Source organism: Ornithorhynchus anatinus, chromosome 8 (assembly GCF_004115215.2).
Source record: "Ornithorhynchus anatinus isolate Pmale09 chromosome 8, mOrnAna1.pri.v4, whole genome shotgun sequence".
NCBI classification, from domain to species: domain Eukaryota; kingdom Metazoa; phylum Chordata; class Mammalia; order Monotremata; family Ornithorhynchidae; genus Ornithorhynchus; species Ornithorhynchus anatinus.
The window spans coordinates 37,880,762-37,898,806 of NC_041735.1; the positions used below are offsets into that span (position 1 = coordinate 37,880,762).

The following is an 18,045-nucleotide window of genomic DNA, read 5'->3' on the forward strand; positions in this document are numbered from 1 at the left end:
ACTGTACAAGGCACAATGTTCAGAATCAGCAGTCATCCGCGATTGTGACTAGAAATCTATCATACTTTCCTTGGTGTTTTTCCTCAAATGATTTCAAATCCACAGACCTGTGCTGTTTCCAGTTTGAGTTCAGCCACATTTTAGTTATTGGAGCATGAATACATGTTCTCCTTTTTCACTTGCTTTACCCTTCAAAATGATTCCTGTCTGATGATACTTTTTTCAAAGTTCACCTTTTTCTAAAAAAAAAAAAATATTTGGATGGAAAAGCAATTTACTGCCCTGAATTTATTAACCTTAGCAATGTCAGAGCATTGATGATCCTTTCAAAGCCTTTTGAAATTTCAAAATTAGCATAGGCATCCTTTTTTTTTTTCCAGAATCTAATTTTTAAGAGTAGCCCAGTTTGGGATTCTCTCCATTTTTGATAATAAAGAATTCTATTCAGAACCTTAAGTAATTTCATTAAAAATAAATACTTTGGTGGTTTTTTTAAATCCCAATTTATATTCCTAGGTAACTGCTCATTTCACAGAAGACTTCTCATTGAATTCAGTGATTTCGCACCTGATGGGGCTCAGTAATGTACTCTGGGTAAGTCTCCTAGCATGTGCCAATTTGTCATCCTCCATAGCTATAGTAAAGTAGTCTTACAACCACCAACAAAGCTGGTGACTTTGGGGTCCCCCGTGTCTCCAGGCTGGGAAGACGTTATGATATTTATGGTACTATTTTATATGGCCGGGAATCTCCTTGAACAGAGGATTTGAGGGAAATGGTAGACAAAAACTGATTTTATATATTTGTCCTGTTTCCTTAGGGACTGACTCCCTGGAGTTCTTCCTAACCTCCTTTTTTAAATGTATAAAGAATAGATATTATACACTTTTTTATTATTTTCTCTTTAGCAAGCATCTCAACGCATCGTCCTCCACAGCACCGAGTTTGAAGATGCTCTGGCCTCTCTCTGTATCATGACTGCTCCGATGGCCCCTCACATCGCCTCAGAGCTCTGGGCAGGTACTTGTTTCATTCACTTCATTAACATGTAGATGTGGGTAACCTGTTCAGAGAATTTAAATAGGAAAGGAAGACAGGAGTTGATCACTGGAGGGTGCAGTGGAGCAAAGGGACAATTTTACTTGGTTTATTTTGTCCCATCAGTAAGAGAGAGACTTGGATGTGTTTAAGGCAGAGCAGGAGGAGTCAGAGAAGGGTGAAGGGTTGGTTGTCCCAGTCACCTAGATCACCCAATTATTTCACGGAAAGGAAAATACTGCATTGGAAAGAATGAAAATTCCAACAGCCTCTCTCTTTTTAAAATTTTTGGTGACCAATTTAAAGCTGATCTTATTTCACAGGTCTCATTTGTGGCCTTTTGGTGGTTCTCCCCATAATAAAAAAGACGCTTTATAAGGGAAGGTTGAGCATGCATTTTAATTGGCACTATTTTCTTTGGCTGATCACATGTTTTGGCCCTTCTGTAAAACAGCAATTGTAGGTAGAAACACTTTTCAATACAAGTAAGTGCTTGCTGAGTCTCTTTAGTCCGTTAAAGAAATAAAAAGGTTATTTTGCAGAGTTGATTTCCATTCTGTTTTGGAAAGTTTCAACATTTGGCAGTGTGAAAGGGTGTTGCTGTTCTTATTGCTGAGCTCTGTCTAAATCCTAGCATGGAAAGAAGATTAGCTTAATATTTTATCAAAAGGGGCCTTAGAGGAAGGTAGGAAAAGATGATGAGAGATGATTTACCCTCTTAAATAGAATCTGTTTTCCTACCTATGAACAGTGGTTTTCTGTTTAACTTCATTGGGAAGGTTTTATGTATATCCATATATATATATATATATATGTATATATATATGGCCCAGATTCAGATTTTAGTATGAGAATTCAAAGAAACAGTCTGTGAAATATTTGAGTTACAAGGGCCTTTCTTGTAATCTTTGAACATCTGTGCCCCAGAATGTAGGTGCTCAAGAGATTCCAGAGTGAATATATATAGGGGACTTCCTTGACGCAAAGCTCTTTCTTATTTTTATTTCAAAGAGCAAAAAAATGCATACTGCATGTAGGAAGTGAAGTTTCATAGTAACTAATTTTAGACCTTTGAGTATGTTTCCTCTACTGTTTCAATTTAATTCCTTGTTGGGGAAACTCAATTTCTTAATAGACTCAAAGCAGAATTAAAAGAAAATATGTGGATAAGGGGATCCATATGCCTATTTTCACAACATATTCTCTCCGGCCTCTGGTTCCAGTTTCTCTGTTCCGTATTCTAAATATGGCCAACTACCTATACCTCTAAATCACAGCCCCTGGGAGTTTTTACTTCCAATATTTTCATATCGTCTGAAGAACCTAGAGCATAAGGTTTCACCTCCTTTTAAGCCAAGTAACAGAAACGTCTCTTGGGAAAGTGGCAAAGTGGTTAATTTTAAAAAAGAACCTAGTGGTTTTCATAGTGGACCTGAGTGCCACACTCAACAAATGAAAAGTGGATTGTGGTAAAGCAGTAACTGCTGCTGCAGAGAAGGGAGATGTTCTTTCTGTGTCATGGTCACAGGGTGAGCCCCTATTTGGGATGCAGTCTTAAGCAGTTTGCATTAAATATCCTGATTCAAACCTACAGATTTTACTAATTTTCAGAGCAAAACTCAGCAAATAATAGTAATAATAATAATAATAATAATGGCATTTGTTAAGCGCTTACCTATGAGTGAAGCACTGTTCTAAGCGCTCGGGGGGGGGGGATACAAAGTGATCAGGTTGTCCCACGTGGGGCTCACAGTCTTAATCCCCATTTTACAGATGAGTAACTGAGGCACAGAGAAGTATAGGGATTTGCAGTTCTTATAAACATGGTGTTTCTGTCACTTCTGTGGCTGAAAAAGTCACCTTGACCCAATATTTGGTTTTGTTTGATTTTCTAGAAACAAAATACAAAGAGTGGGGTTAACAGTTTTACATCATTTAAAGTCAAGGGTGAAGTCAATTTAAGTGCTATTCAAGTTTGAAGTAGAGTTTATTTCAGTTTTACTTTAATAATGCACCGGAATTTGAAGGAAGTGGGGAAGATTTGCAAATAAAATCAGTCAAGTCCCAACCATTACCCAGGCATGTTTTTCTGGTTTATCATATTTTCTTCATAATACCTGCTCTTCTTCATTTCACCGATACCTTGGAGGAGCCTTGGTTTCATTGTACTGTTTTGTACTGTTGTACTATGTCCAACCTGATTGCCTTGTATCTTAGAACAGTGGCTGTCATATAGTAAGTGCTTAACGAATGCCATAATTATTTATTATTAATATCTTTTTCTGCTAATTTTCATTTCATTCCCTCTATCACACTTTTGAGTGACAGGACTGAAATACAGTGGGAGAACTTATAATGGGAAAGTGTGGCTTTGGGCTAATTCTCTAGCGTACTTAAATTTGTAGTTTAATAAATTGCAGGTAACATTTTATGGAATCTGGGCTGATTGGAGCACTGTGTTACTTCCCTAAAGAGCGGAATTACAGAGCAAAGTGAATCTTCTCCTCATCCCTACTCCCATCCCAGCAATCCCAGTGCATTACTAAAGTAAAATTGAGGTGAAGTCAACTTAGAACTTGAGTCATGTTTAAATCTACTTCATCCGTGACTTAAAAACTGATATAAAAATGCTGACAACCTGCACTTGTTTTCCAGCCCAGCCATTTCTCATCCCTTCTTGGCTCCTGTCACTGCACACCTGTTTTGGCTCTCCTCATTGTTACCTAAGAAAACATTTACCCTGGGGAGGTCTTACCTTTTTTGGCTCTACCCTCTCATTCTTGTGACTTTATAGTTAAACCTGGCATAGCTAATGCAGATAGCTGTCATGTGCAGTTTGAACTTTCTGTTATTACTGGAAGAAATTGCCCCTACTAGGAAGGAGTTTTATTTTTCTGCTGCCAGCCATTCTGACAGGCAAGCTTTGCTTTTTTTCTTACCTTTCTTGATTAGATTTGACCAGGAAGGCTTCCCTGAATGTGGCATCTGTTTTTCACCGAGATCTTACCAGCACACAACCAAGAAAGAGTGACTCCAATAACAGAAATCTGGTTCCTCGGGATGAGAGCTCAAAAATGATTCTGGCCTAGGGCTCCTCAGGAGAACTCTCCCTCTGAAGGTCTTTTGAATGGAAATTGGTCCTCCAGAGAATGATTCAAAATCATTCCACAGAACTACAGTAGAAAGAATTCCTCCTCTGATAGCATGGCTTTTGATATAGGGTACAAGAAAGAGGCAATTGTGTGGAAGCTATCCGACAGAACTCCATCTCTCTCCGTACCTTCAAAGCCCTACTAAAATTACATCTATTCCAAGAGGCCTTCCTCAAATAAACCTTCACTTCTCTAAATCCTCACTTCTGCTTCTCCTAGGCATTTGGGTCTGTTCCCCTTTAAGCACTTGGATATTCACCCCAGCCCCACAGCACTTTGTATGCATACTCATCAGTCATTTAATATCTGCCTCATCCTCTAGGCTTTAAGCCTCTCCTGGGCAGGTAACCTGTGTAGAATACTGTTCCCAAGTGCTTAGTACAATGCTCTGCACAGAGGAAGCACTCAGTGAGTACCACTGATTGAATGATTTGTCCCTCACGCGTTTTGGCCTGAGGGACAGTAAGAGTTAATGAAGCCCCTGGATGAGGGGAGAGTTCACTGGGCTGATATCTTGGTAGTTGCAAACATTAACCGGATAAGGAAATCTGTTTCCTTCCTGTAGCCTTGGATCTGAGGATCATACATTACTGCTAAATTCACATCTTTTTGTGTTTCCCCTCTTAGAATAATTTCCCAGTCAGCATCCAGATTTTGTCTGGGAAGGTTTTCCCCTTTGAAAACACTTGGTTTTGCTCCCCATTGGACAGTTATGCCTCAGAAGCTGGAAGCAAATAAAACTTGAGTCACCAAATCACGGGCTTCCACAACTTAAAATGCTATTAATCAAGAATAGGCAGGTTCCAGACCTAGTATTTTAATTGCCAGGTATGAGGCCCATTCCTGGGAAATTCATTTGCATATATTGGACTGATGAGTTGAATCCTGGACTGCATTGGTTCTCATAACACCTAATTATTTTCAGGACAAGAATTATCATCATCAGTGACAATAATTGAGAACTTATTATGTGCAGAACACTGTACTAAGCACTTGGGAGAGTTCAATATAGCAGCAGATATGTTCCCCCTGCCCATAACGAGCTTACAGTCTAAAGTAAAAACTAACAAATTTATCGAAGTGGTCAAATGATTTTGGTTTTAAATTTAAGCATACATATAATGAACCAATGCCATTTGAATTTCTGTTCTATTTAGGTATGTACAGTGATTTGATTTTTTTTTAACTTTAAGGTTTTGCAGATTGAACTGCAGTTTGCCTCGATCTATGTTGTTTTCAGGAGATATATAGAACTGGGATTCAAAGTATAGTGAGAAGTCTGCTAAACTACTTGTCAGGATGTGTAAAAGGGTCTCCTTTTTGATTTAGGTTAGCTAGGAACATCGTGGCATAGTGAATAGAGCATAGGACTGGGAGTCAGAAGACCTGGGTTCTAATCCCAGCTGTGGCACTTAACTGCTGTGTGATCCTGGGCAGGTCACTTAACTTCTGTTTCTCCTTTTCCTCCTCTGTAAAAATGGGGATTAAATACCCATTCTCCATCCCACTTAGACACTGAGCCTTATGTGTGACCGGGACTGGGTACCCTGATTCTACCTTAGTGCTTAACACATTGCTTGGGACATAATGAGCCATCACAAATACCACAATTATTATTATCGCTATCACTGCTAATGTCTTAAAATTTTGACGAGTCTTCCTGTCCTTTTCCCTTAAACCATCTATGTTGGTGGCGAAAAGAAGTCTTAGTTACCTGTGGCCCCTAGGTGCAACTGGCAGTTGTACTTTCTCCACACGCCTTTCCAAAATGGAAGGCAGCAGTCATGCCCATGCCATATTGGTAGTGTTTTGTGGAGAAGCACTGTGTTTTTGTGGAAGTTACTGCAGGCTAAATAGAGCACATCTACCACTGGGTTAGGACTGTGGCTGAGATGCGACCCTGCCAAAAGGAGAATCTTCAAGGTGGACCACTCTTCTCCCTCTCAGGGTCACACCTGTACTAGACCAGTACTCTACCAGTCTCTACCATTCCATTCCTTGCTTGGTCAGTGGCTAGCGAGTGGAAGGCCATCTGCTACAAGTCAGTCAATTGTATTTATTGAGCACTTACTCTGTGCAGAGCACTGTACTGAGCACTTGGGAGGGTACAATACAAAGTCAAAACTCACCCGTGCTGGGCAGCAGCGGCATGGGAGAGATTCGAGGGCGGAGACTCGAGTTTACTGCGCGGAGGGCGACATTGGTAAACCACTTCCGGATTTTTACCAAGAAAACTCTGTGGAGACACTACCAGAAGGATTGCAGATGGAGAGCGGGGCGTTCCGGGAGAGATGCGTCCGTGGTGTCTCTATGGGTCGGAAACGACTCGACAGCATAAGACAAGACCACTCTTCTGCCCCTTGATTAGTTGCGCAGACATAGTACCAACTGGATCAGCAGCAGGCTGCAGCAGTGGGAGCTCGAGGGCTGAAGCATCAAAGATCTCCCGCTTCTGTCTTCCGGTCAACAGTGCAGAGTAACGATCTGGAGGTGACCGCTCTGGGCCCCGGTGTCTATAATTCTCTCACTGGTTTTGAGTGCCGCATCCATGATTATTATGGTTATCAATACTGTATTAAGCGCTTACTACGCATCAGGGACTTTTCTAAACACAGGGTGATGATACAGGTTAATCCCTGTCCCACATGGGGCTCAGTCCAAATAGGAGGGAGTAGGATTTACTCCTCATTTTATAGGTGAAGTAACTGAGTCACAGAGAAGTTAAGTGACTTACCCAAGGTCACGCAGCAGGAGAGTAACAGAGGTGGGGTTAGAACCCAAGTCGTCTGGGTTCTGGGCCCATGCTTTTTCCAGTAGACCACACTGCTTCTCGGTACTTTGCCCACGGTAGGCACTTAATAAATACTGTTAGGACTTCTATTACTGCCAAACAGGACCTGTCCACCCATTTTCGGCTAATGGAGAGCAGAGGCAATATTCTGATGTCACAGAAAGGAAAGCTCAGTTTCCTGAGGAAATTCCAAGATTCTTGGCCCGGATACTTAAAACAGCTGTGTGACCCAGGGCTAAATAAATGTCTGGGGTCCCTGCCCCTTTTGATCCTCTTGATTCTACCCTAGTTCAATTCTGCCCCTCGCTTAGCTGTTTTGGAGTAGATTTTGGAGTTCTGAGCACCGCAGTAGGTGTTGAGGGGGCTGGCCTCCGGCCACCTTCATAAAGGCTCCAGGGAGCCCTTTAGGGCTGTATGGGGGCTAGGTTTCCCACTGGTGACCTCCAACAGGCATTTTTGTAGGAGTGTGAATAGCATCCTCTCATAACAGGAAACTAGGAAGTGGCCTCTGTCTACTCCGGCCATGGGATCTGTCTGTTGGAAGCGTAGTTAATTCCTCGTGAAACACAAAAGCCCTGGTCACAAAGAGGTATGTTTTGTTCAGCATGATGGGAAAGCAGATAGTCTGTCTTAAACCTATCGCAGTGCATACCTATCTTTGTTTCCCCCTCCCCAGATTCTTTTGCTAAATTAATTTATGTTAAGGTTAAAGGCTGGTCTACTATCATTTGGCAGAAATGCTTATGTGCCCTATTTGTAATCATCTCTAGACTGTAAGCTTGTCTTGGAAAGGGAAGGTGGCTACTAGCTCTGTTATATTGTACTCTCCCAAGTGCTTAGTATAGTGCCTTGCACAAAGTAAGCGCTCAATATATACAATTGACTGATTGATCCAAGAAGCACCAACCTGGGGCCTTTTCTGTTCTCGTAACAAACAATGAGAGTGTTTGCTTTATTTCAAAGTCCTTCAATGGGAATTTTCATAAGATATAGCCAAATCGCAGTGATGCACACTGAGGAGGAGGCATTTTAGAAAATTGAGATTCTCGTACAATCCTAGTTTGTCTTTAGCTAATTGTTTCAACCTCTTGCTCCACCAAATCTTTGCTCGGAACTTCTAACATGTTTCTGACTGGGGTAATTTGAATTGCCTTTCGGTCCTTTTCCTACATAATTTCTGTCAGTGAAATGGCCCAAGAGGTAAGAAAATCCATAGGAAGAAGTAGCAGTCGGAAATGCAGACAACTCACAAATTGATTCATCCACCCCGGACAAGAAGAAGAATTTTTATGGTATTTGTTTAAGCACTTACTGTAAGTCAAAAACTATTCTAAGTGCTGTGGTTGGTACAGATTAATCAGGTTGGATACAGTCCCTGTCCCACATGGGGCTCACAATCTAAGTAGGAGGGAGAACAGGTATTTAATCCCTATTTTACAGTTGAAGAAACTGAGGCACAGAGAAGTTAAGTGATTTGCCCAAGGTTACACAACAAGCAGTTGGCAGAGCCAGGATTAGAACCCACGTCCTCTGATTCCCAGGCCTGTGCTCTTTCCACAAGGCCACACTGCTTCTCCAATGTGGAATTTAAGTGCTTATTATGTGCCGAGCACTGGGGTAGATACAAGACATTCAGCTCAAACACAGTCCCTGCTCCTCATCAGGATCACAGTCTAAGTAGAAGGAAGAACAGTTAAAATCCTCATTTTATAGATGAGCAAAGGAAGCACAGATAACTTTTAAGTGACTTGCCCTAGGTTACACAGTTGGCAAGTGGCAGAGTCAGGATTAGAACCCAGGTCTGCCGACTCCCAGACTCATGCCCTTTCCACTAGGCCGGGCTGCTTTGAGAGATGATGTTAATCAGTCAACTTTATTGAGCGCTTATTGTGTGTGCAGAGCACTGTACTGAATGCTTGGGAGAGTACAATGCAATGGAGTTGGTGGACACCTTCCCCTCCCATAACGAGTCTTTACAGTCTAAAAGGGGAATATAGATTGCCCTTGATTCTTCTGATCCTTAATGTTCCTTTTGGGGATATGTCTTAGATGTTGTTTCTCATCTGCTCTCTTTGGTGATCTTTCGTTTCTTAATTTTTATTATTATTATGGTAATTGTTAAGCATTTACTATGTGTCCATTGCTGTTCTAAGCACTAGGATAAATACAAGATAATCGGATCACGTATGGGGCTCATAGTGTTAAATAGGAGGGAGAAAAGGTATTAAATCCCCATTTTGCAGATGAGAGGACTGAGGCACAGAGAAGTTAAGTGATTTGTCCAAGGTCTCATACAGGTAAGTGTCAGAGCTGGGATTAGAACCCAGGTCCTCTGACTCCCAGGCTTGTGTTCTTTCCTCTAGGCTGTGCTGTTCCTTGATTCAGTCAATCAATCAATCAGTGGTATTTGAGTGGTTACTGTGTGCAGAGCCCAATACTAAGCTCTTAGGAGAGTACAATTAAAAGAGTTGGTAGATACGTTCCCTACCCACAAGGGCTTACAGTTTAGAGTCAGTCAGTCAATCAATCATATTTTTGAGCACTTAGTATGTACAGAGCACCATAGTAGGCACTTTGGAGAGCACAGTTCGACAGTTTTTTCACATAGAAAATGCCTCTAGGTTTGGTTTCCAGATGTGGTTTTGTCATTGTTTTTCACAATATTCTGAACAGATGTAGAGGAACAATGTACACTATTCTGTTGTTCTGTTCTGACCTTTTTTTGGAATTTTTTGCGGCACTGTGGTGGATCTGTAGTGTACCGTCATGTTGTCTGGGCCAGGGAGAGCTGTACTCCAACTCCACCTGAGCCCTAGACCAATCAGACCCCTCTTCCCCTCTTCAGCTTCTCATTCCCTGCTACTCTGTCCCCCTCATGTTTAACGCAGCTGCTGTCAGCAACCCAACCCTATCCTCTTGTAAAAATTTACTCCTACCAATACCTTCACTCTTGGGCATCGTAGCCCAACCTCAGCTTCTCTGGTTTTCCCTGAAAGCTGTGGGTAAACTTGATCCTGTTGTCTCATCCTGCTCCAGCCCCTTCCCAATCATCCGACATCCTGAGGCCTACACTACTCACTTCATCCTGCCAATTTATCTTTAAGTTTAAGGGGTTATCGCCAAAGCGACTCACCTGGCCCTCTCCCACCACCTGGGGTGGGGAGGTGTCCACATCAGGCTCCGTCCAAATAACAACCCCAGCTCCAGCTTATGATTCTCCTAAGCATCTCCTGAGGGACCTACCCCTTAGGCATCAAGGCAGTAGGCAACTGGGCCAGAAGCAAAGGAATCAATCGATTGATCGTATTTATTGAGCTCTTACTGTGTGCAGAGCACTGTACTAAGCACTTAGGAGAGCACAGTACAGCAGAGTTGGAAGACATGTACCCTGCCCAAAAGGACTTAACAGTCAAGGCTGACAGAGAGGGAGCATAGAGTTAATGTGGGAAAAATATGTCACGGGGGAAGTAGACAGATGGGATGGACAGTAGTAAGGTAGACTTTTCTGATTGTGGGCTTGGGAAAGTAGATGCAGAAATGGAGAGAAAAGTAGGAAAGTGAGCAGGTAGTTGACTGAAAGAGTGTGAGGCACACTAGATGTGTGTATTTGACACACCTAGTTGTTTCAGTTGTGAGGACACTGGATGGAAAGTAAGTGGTGGTCACCCTCCCCCGACCTGGAGGCCAAAGTAACAATAGTGATGGGTCCATGAATATGCTTTGTGACCTCGTCTTCATTTATTCTTCATTGTTTATGGAAATACATTGTAGCCTATTTCCATTTCCACAACCCCTTTGTTCTATTGTTTCCCACTAGTCTGGGTGGGCATGCTAGTTGTAGCTTTGCAATTCCAATTGCATTTTTAGTTTAGGGAAGATTCAACACTCCTATATAAAATGGTTTTGTCAAAAGCTTTCTCTAACTGTTTATTTGAGGTGAAAAAAGAAAGTGGACTAATATAGTCTTACTTGATTTATCATCTAATTGCCTTACTTGGAACTGAATTTGGGATTACAGAACATGCTTGGTTTTCATTATCTCTAGATTATTATTGTCATTATTAATCATATTTATTGAGCACTTACTAGGTGCAAAGCACTGTGCTAAGCGCTTGGGAGAATACAGTGTAACATCGAACACATTCCCTGCCCACAACCAGCTCACAGTCTAGAGGGGGAGACAGACATTAATATAAATAAAGAGATAAATAAATCAATGACAGGTATGTATAGATATATATATATATATGTGCTGTGGGGAAGGGAGGGAGGATGAATGAAGGAGTAAGTATGAGCGGTACACAAGGGGTTGGGAGAAGAGAAGGGCTCAATCCGAGAAGGCTTCCTGGAAGAGATGCGCCTTCAATAAGGTTCTGAAGTGGGGGAGAGCAATCATCTGTCTAATATGAGGAGGGAGGGCATTCCAGGCCAGAGGTAGGATGTGTGCGAGAGGTCGGCGTCGAGACAGATGAGATGGAAGTACAGTGAGAAAGGTTAGCACCAGAAGATTGAAGTGTGTGGGCTAGGTTGTGCATCCAGTGTTGTTTAGCTAGTCTTGCCTTTTTTTTTCCCCCAAACTGACCAAACTTGTTTTGAAGCTAGATACTTGAAAAACCTGCTTTCTACTGTACTTTTTTAACTGTTTATCAGGAGCACTTCTGTAATGCGTCCCACCAAGGAGATTATTATCCAGGGAAATGAGAGGCTTGGGGGTGCGTTCATCCTTATTTTCCCCCTGTGATTTTGGTCATACTGACAGAGTGGACTATTCACTAGAGGCTTGGTGGCCCTGGACAGGTCACTTAGGCTCAGGGCCTCATTTCTGGCTTTGGACTCATACCATTTCTATGAGCCAAAGGACTTGCCAGTGCTGTAGTTCACGCCTTAAAATGCCTCTTCCTCCCTAGACCAGACCTGTGACATCTTGCTCCCAGGGCTCTTGTATTTTTTCCTGGTTAAGTGATCTTTAAAAATTGGAGGCTCTTGACAGCTTCCTGCTTTGCCCGTAAGATTGGATTGCACACTGAGACAAAAAAAGTGGGAAATTTACACTTAGTGTGGAGCTGTCCTGTCTGACAAAAAGCAGGGCTAGAGAGATTAAAATTCTACTGGGATTAGATAGCATCCAAGTTTAACGAAAGAGAGAACTGAAATTACTGCTTTTAGACTCCCATCATTAAGTCCAACAAGAGTTGATGTGAGGCAGCTTAGCCAAGAAGCACAGTAATTATGGGTGAGAAGTGAATGAAGAAAATGTGGCTTGTTTCTTTGGGGCCTCTTCGTACAGGAAGAAAAAGGAGTTTCTGCACCAAATCCGAACTGTGCATAGTAATTATTAATTAAAAATCGTAATTCTTGTTCTCCTAACTGCGTACTTTCTGGCAGAATGTCAAGTTTCACAGAGCTCTAATTATAGTTTGCAAAGAATTCACTACTGTATCTGCAAACTTATGATTGTAAATCAAGCTCCAATTGGTTTTGAAAGCCGGGTTTCTCCATTGTAACACATGTTGTGTTCTGAAAGTCTCAGTTTTTCCTGCCAAAGGGTTTCTTCAGGCCAGAATTAAATTAAGTCTCATTTTGGCTAAGGCTTTGTAATATTCCAGCTATAAGGCGCCTTCTGTTTTGTGCACAATAAATGATCTATCTGTTTGGTGTTTGCAGGATTGGCGCATGTGCAGAATAAGCTCTGTACCCATTATAACTGGGAGGCAGACGTGCTGCTTCAGCCCTGGCCCACTGCGGATCTACAGGAACTTCAGCAGCCCGACACAGTGGAGATGTCCATTCTGGTAAACGACTGGCCTTATTACATTTCAGACACAAATCCCTATACTCCTAGAGTCTTGTTCTAAACCCCCGCCCCCCTGAGCAATCCTCTTCTTGGGTTGGCTTGTTTGGAGTCCCTTTGGGTCATCCTAGTTGTTCCCATCCAACTCGTGGGTAGAAACTGACTCACCTGACCGTTTCAGTTCACTGTGGAACGGGTAGCATCTCTAACACATGCCCGCCGGAGAATGAAAATGTCAGAGTGGAGTTTGGGGATGTTAATGGGTTCTCTAACCCCCTTATTCCCCAATTCGGTTACCCGGGTCTTTGAATTTTACAAACACAGTCTCCTAGAACATGTGTTTTTACTTCATACTGGGAATAGAACCCAATGGAAGAATTAGGGAGCATTCTTCCTACACCCTGCGTCCCTATGAATAGAAGGTAATTTGGGGTTGGAAAAAAAGAGTTCTGCCTCAGTCAAGGTTTACTATAATACAAGCTTTCCCTAATGGAGGAGTCTTCAAGAATCCTACCTAGGCATTACGGGAGAACTCACTGAATACCAAAAGGAACCCATTTACCTGCTCTGGTCCTCCCTGCTGGCTTCATATTGTTTCACATGGATTCTGGAATTCTGAGGTCTTGGAGAAAAGTACCATATATGTCACCCTTGAGAAGGGCTGTTTTCCCAGGGCTAGCAACAATTTCTAACAGGCAAGCAGAAAAGACTACTGATTTCAACCTAGGTCCTAGAAGTAATCATAGTGATAGTATTTATTTAGCGTTTAACTGCATACAAAGCAAACAGCAGCTGCACACTGGGAAAGAATACGTGGGTGAGAATTGAACAGTTCCTGGCTCACAGTCTAGAAGTTCAAGATAAGTTTATCCTCATCCTGCAGGCAGGGGATCTGGGGCCTTGGGGAGCTGGATCTGGCACCAGGCCTTGTGCATCAGGGTGCTCAGAGATAAGTATTTCCTGGTGATTTGATAAATGTGTGACTTGCTTAAATCCCTTAAGGAATTCGTAGCTGAGTTGAGGCCGGCGTACCTAAGGCATTCTGAACCATCCCCCAACCTCCCGCCAAGATCCTATCCAGTAGACCTTCCCGAGTCATCTTATCAGTTGCCCAGGAGTTGATTATTCCCTTTGCCTCTGCTTCTCCAACAAGCTCGGGCTGCCTATCGTAGGTCCACTTAAGAACTAGAACCTCCATCAGAGGGAGGGCAAGGAAATTTACGAGGGGTAGAACTCAAATCATAGTAACTTTGCTACTTATTAGCAGGCCTGAGAAGTTTCATAAGGTAAAACCGAAGTGCTAAAATAAGAGCTGGGGACCATCTGGGGTTTTAGCTCCACAAGGCTCCCTCTAACCCTGACCACAAAGGATTGTGGGTTAACTGTATAACAAAAAGAGGTATTGATTTGAATTTGAATTTAAATTATAGCAGGTGACTAGAAACCTGCACTGGGAAGCCTCATTGGCATTGGATTTCAAGCCCATTGCCTTAATGACTCAACCCTGACTATGACCTCGCCCTGCCAACTGAGGAAGTTAGTATCTTTTAGTCATGCTGTTGATCGGGTGAAGAGCGCACTGGTGGGAGAAGCAGGAGATCAAGGTTCTAGCCAGGACTAATCCTGGCTCTGTCACTTGCCTGTTGTTTGACCTTGGAAAGTCACTTAACAAGCAGTGTGGCTTAGTGGAAAGAGCACGGGCTTGGGAGTCAGAGGTCATGGGTTCTAATTCTGACTCCGCCACTTGTCTGCTGTGTGACCTTGGACAAGCTCTGGCCATCATTTACCTCATCTGGAAAATGGAGATTAAGACTGTAAGCCCCAAGTGGGACAACCCGATTACCTTGTATCTACTCCAGTGCTTAGAGCAGTGCTTGGCACATAGCGCTTAAATGCTATTATCATTATTATTATTATTATTCTCTGTGTCTTGGTCATCTCATCTGTAAAATGGAGATTACAACTGTGAGCTCCATGTTGGACATGGATTGTGTCCAACCTAATTAGTTTGTATCTATCCCGGTGCTTAATACAGTGCCTGGCACAAAGTAAATGCTTAAAAAAACTCATTGAAAAAAGGGACTCTGTTTGCAGGCATTATGCTATCGGTGTTGAAGGTGCTGTTCCCCCACAGAGACCTCTGATCTTTTGACCCCATCCAATTTTTTCAAGTCATCATGCCCCATTTAGCCTCCATACCCAAACTTCCTTGCCTTGATGACCAAATTGACACTCTCAACACCACCTACTCTACTGAACTGAACTCAGTCACTCCTCTGTCCCTTTGTTGATCTCATACCACTAACCCACAGCCCTGGATCACTCCACAATCTGCCTCCTTCACTCTTGTGCACAGCCACAGAGCGCTGCTGGCGGAAATCTAGATATCAGGCCAACTTTGTCCACTTCAAGTTTATCCTTGGGTGCTTTAACTCTGCCCTGTCCTCTGCCCAGCAAAATAATTTCTCCATACTTATTAATACCCTTGCCCATTTCCCTCCCCAACTGTTCCAGGCATTTAACTCCCTCCTCAAACCCCCTGCCCCCCGGCCTTCCCCATCCATTTCCCTAGTGCTTCCCGCAGAGAAGCAGCGTGGCTCAGTGGAAAGAGCACGGGCTTTGGAGTCAGAGCTCATGAGTTCGAATCCCAGCTCTGCCACTTGTCAGCTGTGTGACTGTGGGCAAGTCACTTGACTTCTCTGTGCCTCAGTTCCCTCATCTGTAAAATGGGGATTAAGACTGTGAGCCCCACGTGGGACAACCTGATTCCCCTGTGTCTACCCCAGCGCTTAGAACAGTGCTCGGCACATAGTAAGCGCTTAACAAATACCAACATTATTATTATTATTATTAGTGACCCAACCACCTATTTTAATGAGAAAATTGACATTGTCAGGTGTGATCTCCCTAAAATCTCCCTGTCCCTCTCCACCCCTTCCCCCCTCCTGCTCCTTCTTCACCTCTCCCATCTTTTCCAGGAGTATCTCTAGAGGAGATCTATCTTCTCTCACATTCCACCCCCTCCACTTGTGCATCTGACCCCATCCCTTCGCATCTTACCAAAACATTTGCTCCCTCCCTTCTTCCCTCCCTCACTGCCATCTTCAGCTGTTCACTCTCCAATCATTTCTTCCCTACTCCTTTCAAACATGCCCATGTTTCCCCATCCCAAAAAAACCCTCCCTCGACCCCGTGGCTCCCTCCAATTATCACCCTATTTCCCTTCTACCTTTCTTCTCCAAACTCCTTGAACGAGTTGTTTGCACCTGCTCTCTCAAGTTCGTCTCCTCCAATACTTTCCTTGACTTCTTACAACCTGGTTTCTGTGCCCCTCGCTCCACAGAAACCACTCTCTCAAAGGTCACTAATGATCTCCTTCTTCCCAAATCCAACGTCCTCAACTCCATCGTAATCCTCCTTGACCTCTCAGCTGCCTTGGATACTGCCGACCACCCCCTTCTCCTGGAAACGTTATCCAACCTTGGCTTCACTGACATTGTCAGGAGAAGCAGCATTACCTACTGGATAGAGCTCGGGCCTGGCGATCAGAAGGGCCTGGGTTGGAATCCCAGCTCCACTGCTTGACTGCTGTGTGATCTTGGGCAAGTCACTTCGGCAGAGAAGCAGTGTGGCTCAGTGGAAAGAGCACGGGCTTGGGAGTCAGAGGTCATGAGTTCGAATCCCGCTCTGCCACGTGTCAGCTGTGTGATTGTGGGCAAGTCACTTCACTTCTCTGTGCCTCAGTTACCTCATCTGTAAAATGGGGATTAACTGTGAGCCTCCCGTGGGACAACCTGATTACCCTGTATCTACCCCAGCGCTTTGAACAGTGCTCGGCACATAGTAAGCGCTTAACATATACCCACATTACTTCTCTGTGCCTCAATTACCTCATCTGTAAAATGGGGATTAAGACTGTGAGCACCATGTGGGGCAGGGACTGTGTCCAACCCAATTAGCTTGTATCTAGCCCAACACTTAGAACACTGCCTGGTACATAGTGGTGTGCTTAACAAGTAGCATTTAAAAAAAAAAACCCAAAACCTCTCCTCTCCTGATTCTCCTACTGTCTCTCTGGCCTCTCATTCTCAGGCTCTTTTGCGGGCTCCTCCTATGCCTCCCACCCCCTAACTGTGGGGATCCCTCAAGACTCAGTGCTGGTTCCCCTTTTATTCTCTACACCCACTTCCTTGGAGAACTAATTCACTCACATGACTTTATATACTACCTCAGTGAGGATGATACCCAAATCTACAACTCCAGTCCTGATCTCTCTCCCTCTCTGCAGTCTCACGTTTCCTCCTGCCTTCAAGATATCTCTACTTGGATGTTCTCCTGTCACCTCAAACTTAACATCTTATCTTCCCACCCAAACTCTGTCTTCCCCCTGACTTTCCCATCACTATAGACAGCACCTCCATCCTTCCTGTCTCACAAGCCCTTAACTTGGTATTATCCTTGTTCCTCTTTCCTTCCTCTTTCTCATTCAACCCACATATTCAATCCATCACCGAGTCCTGTCGGATTGACCTTAATAATAATGTTGGTATTTGTTAAGCGTTTACTGTGTGCAGAGCACTGTTCTAAGCGCTGGGTTAGATACGGGGTCATCAGGTTGTCCCACGTGAGGCTCACAGTCTTCACCCCCATTTTGCAGATGAGGCAACTGAGGCACAGAGAAGTGAAGTGACTTGCCCACAGTCACACAGCTGACAAGTGGCAGAGCCGGGATTCGAACCCATGACCTCTGAGTCCCAAGCCCGGGCTCTTTCCACTGAGCCACGCTGCTTCTCAACCTGCCCTTTCCTCTCCATCTAAACTGCTACCACGTTAATTCAGTCAGTTATTCTGTCCCGCCTTAATCACTTTGTCAGCCTCCTTGCTGACCTCTCTGCCTCCCGTCTCTCCCCACTCCAGTCCATACTTCACTCTGCTGCCCAGATCGTTTTTCTACAAAAAAGTTCAGTCCATGTTTCCCCTCTCCAGTGATTGCCCATCCACCTCCGCATCAAACAAAAGCTCCTCACATTGGCTTTCAAGAACTCAGTCATCTTGCCCCCTCCTACTTCTCCTCGCTACTCTCCTGCTACAACCCAGCCTGCACACTTCACATCCCTAATACTAATCTTCTCCCTGTACTTCAGTCTCATCTGTCTCACTGTCTGCCTCTTGCCCATGTCCTGCCTCTGGCTTGGAATGCCCTCCTTCTTCATATCCGACAGACAATTCCTCTCCCCGCCTTCAAAGCCTTATTGAAGGCACATCTCCTCCTA

The 18,045-nt window shown here is 43.7% G+C and overlaps 1 protein-coding gene across 2 annotated transcripts in view; it reads left to right on the forward strand.

The window, feature by feature from the left end:
* LARS2 (leucyl-tRNA synthetase 2, mitochondrial) overlaps positions 1–18,045 on the forward strand; it is a 129,898-nt gene that overhangs the window by 107,459 nt on the left and 4,394 nt on the right. Inside the window, exons 18-20 of one of the 2 annotated variants that reach the window (XM_029070826.1) lie at positions 517–594; positions 909–1,020; positions 12,646–12,773. In XM_029070826.1, the coding sequence (XP_028926659.1) occupies positions 517–594; positions 909–1,020; positions 12,646–12,773 (318 nt within the window). Of the gene's footprint in view, positions 1–516; positions 595–908; positions 1,021–3,990; positions 4,316–12,645; positions 12,774–18,045 lie in introns of those variants that run through there. The other variant, XM_029070828.2, reaches the window with a different exon arrangement.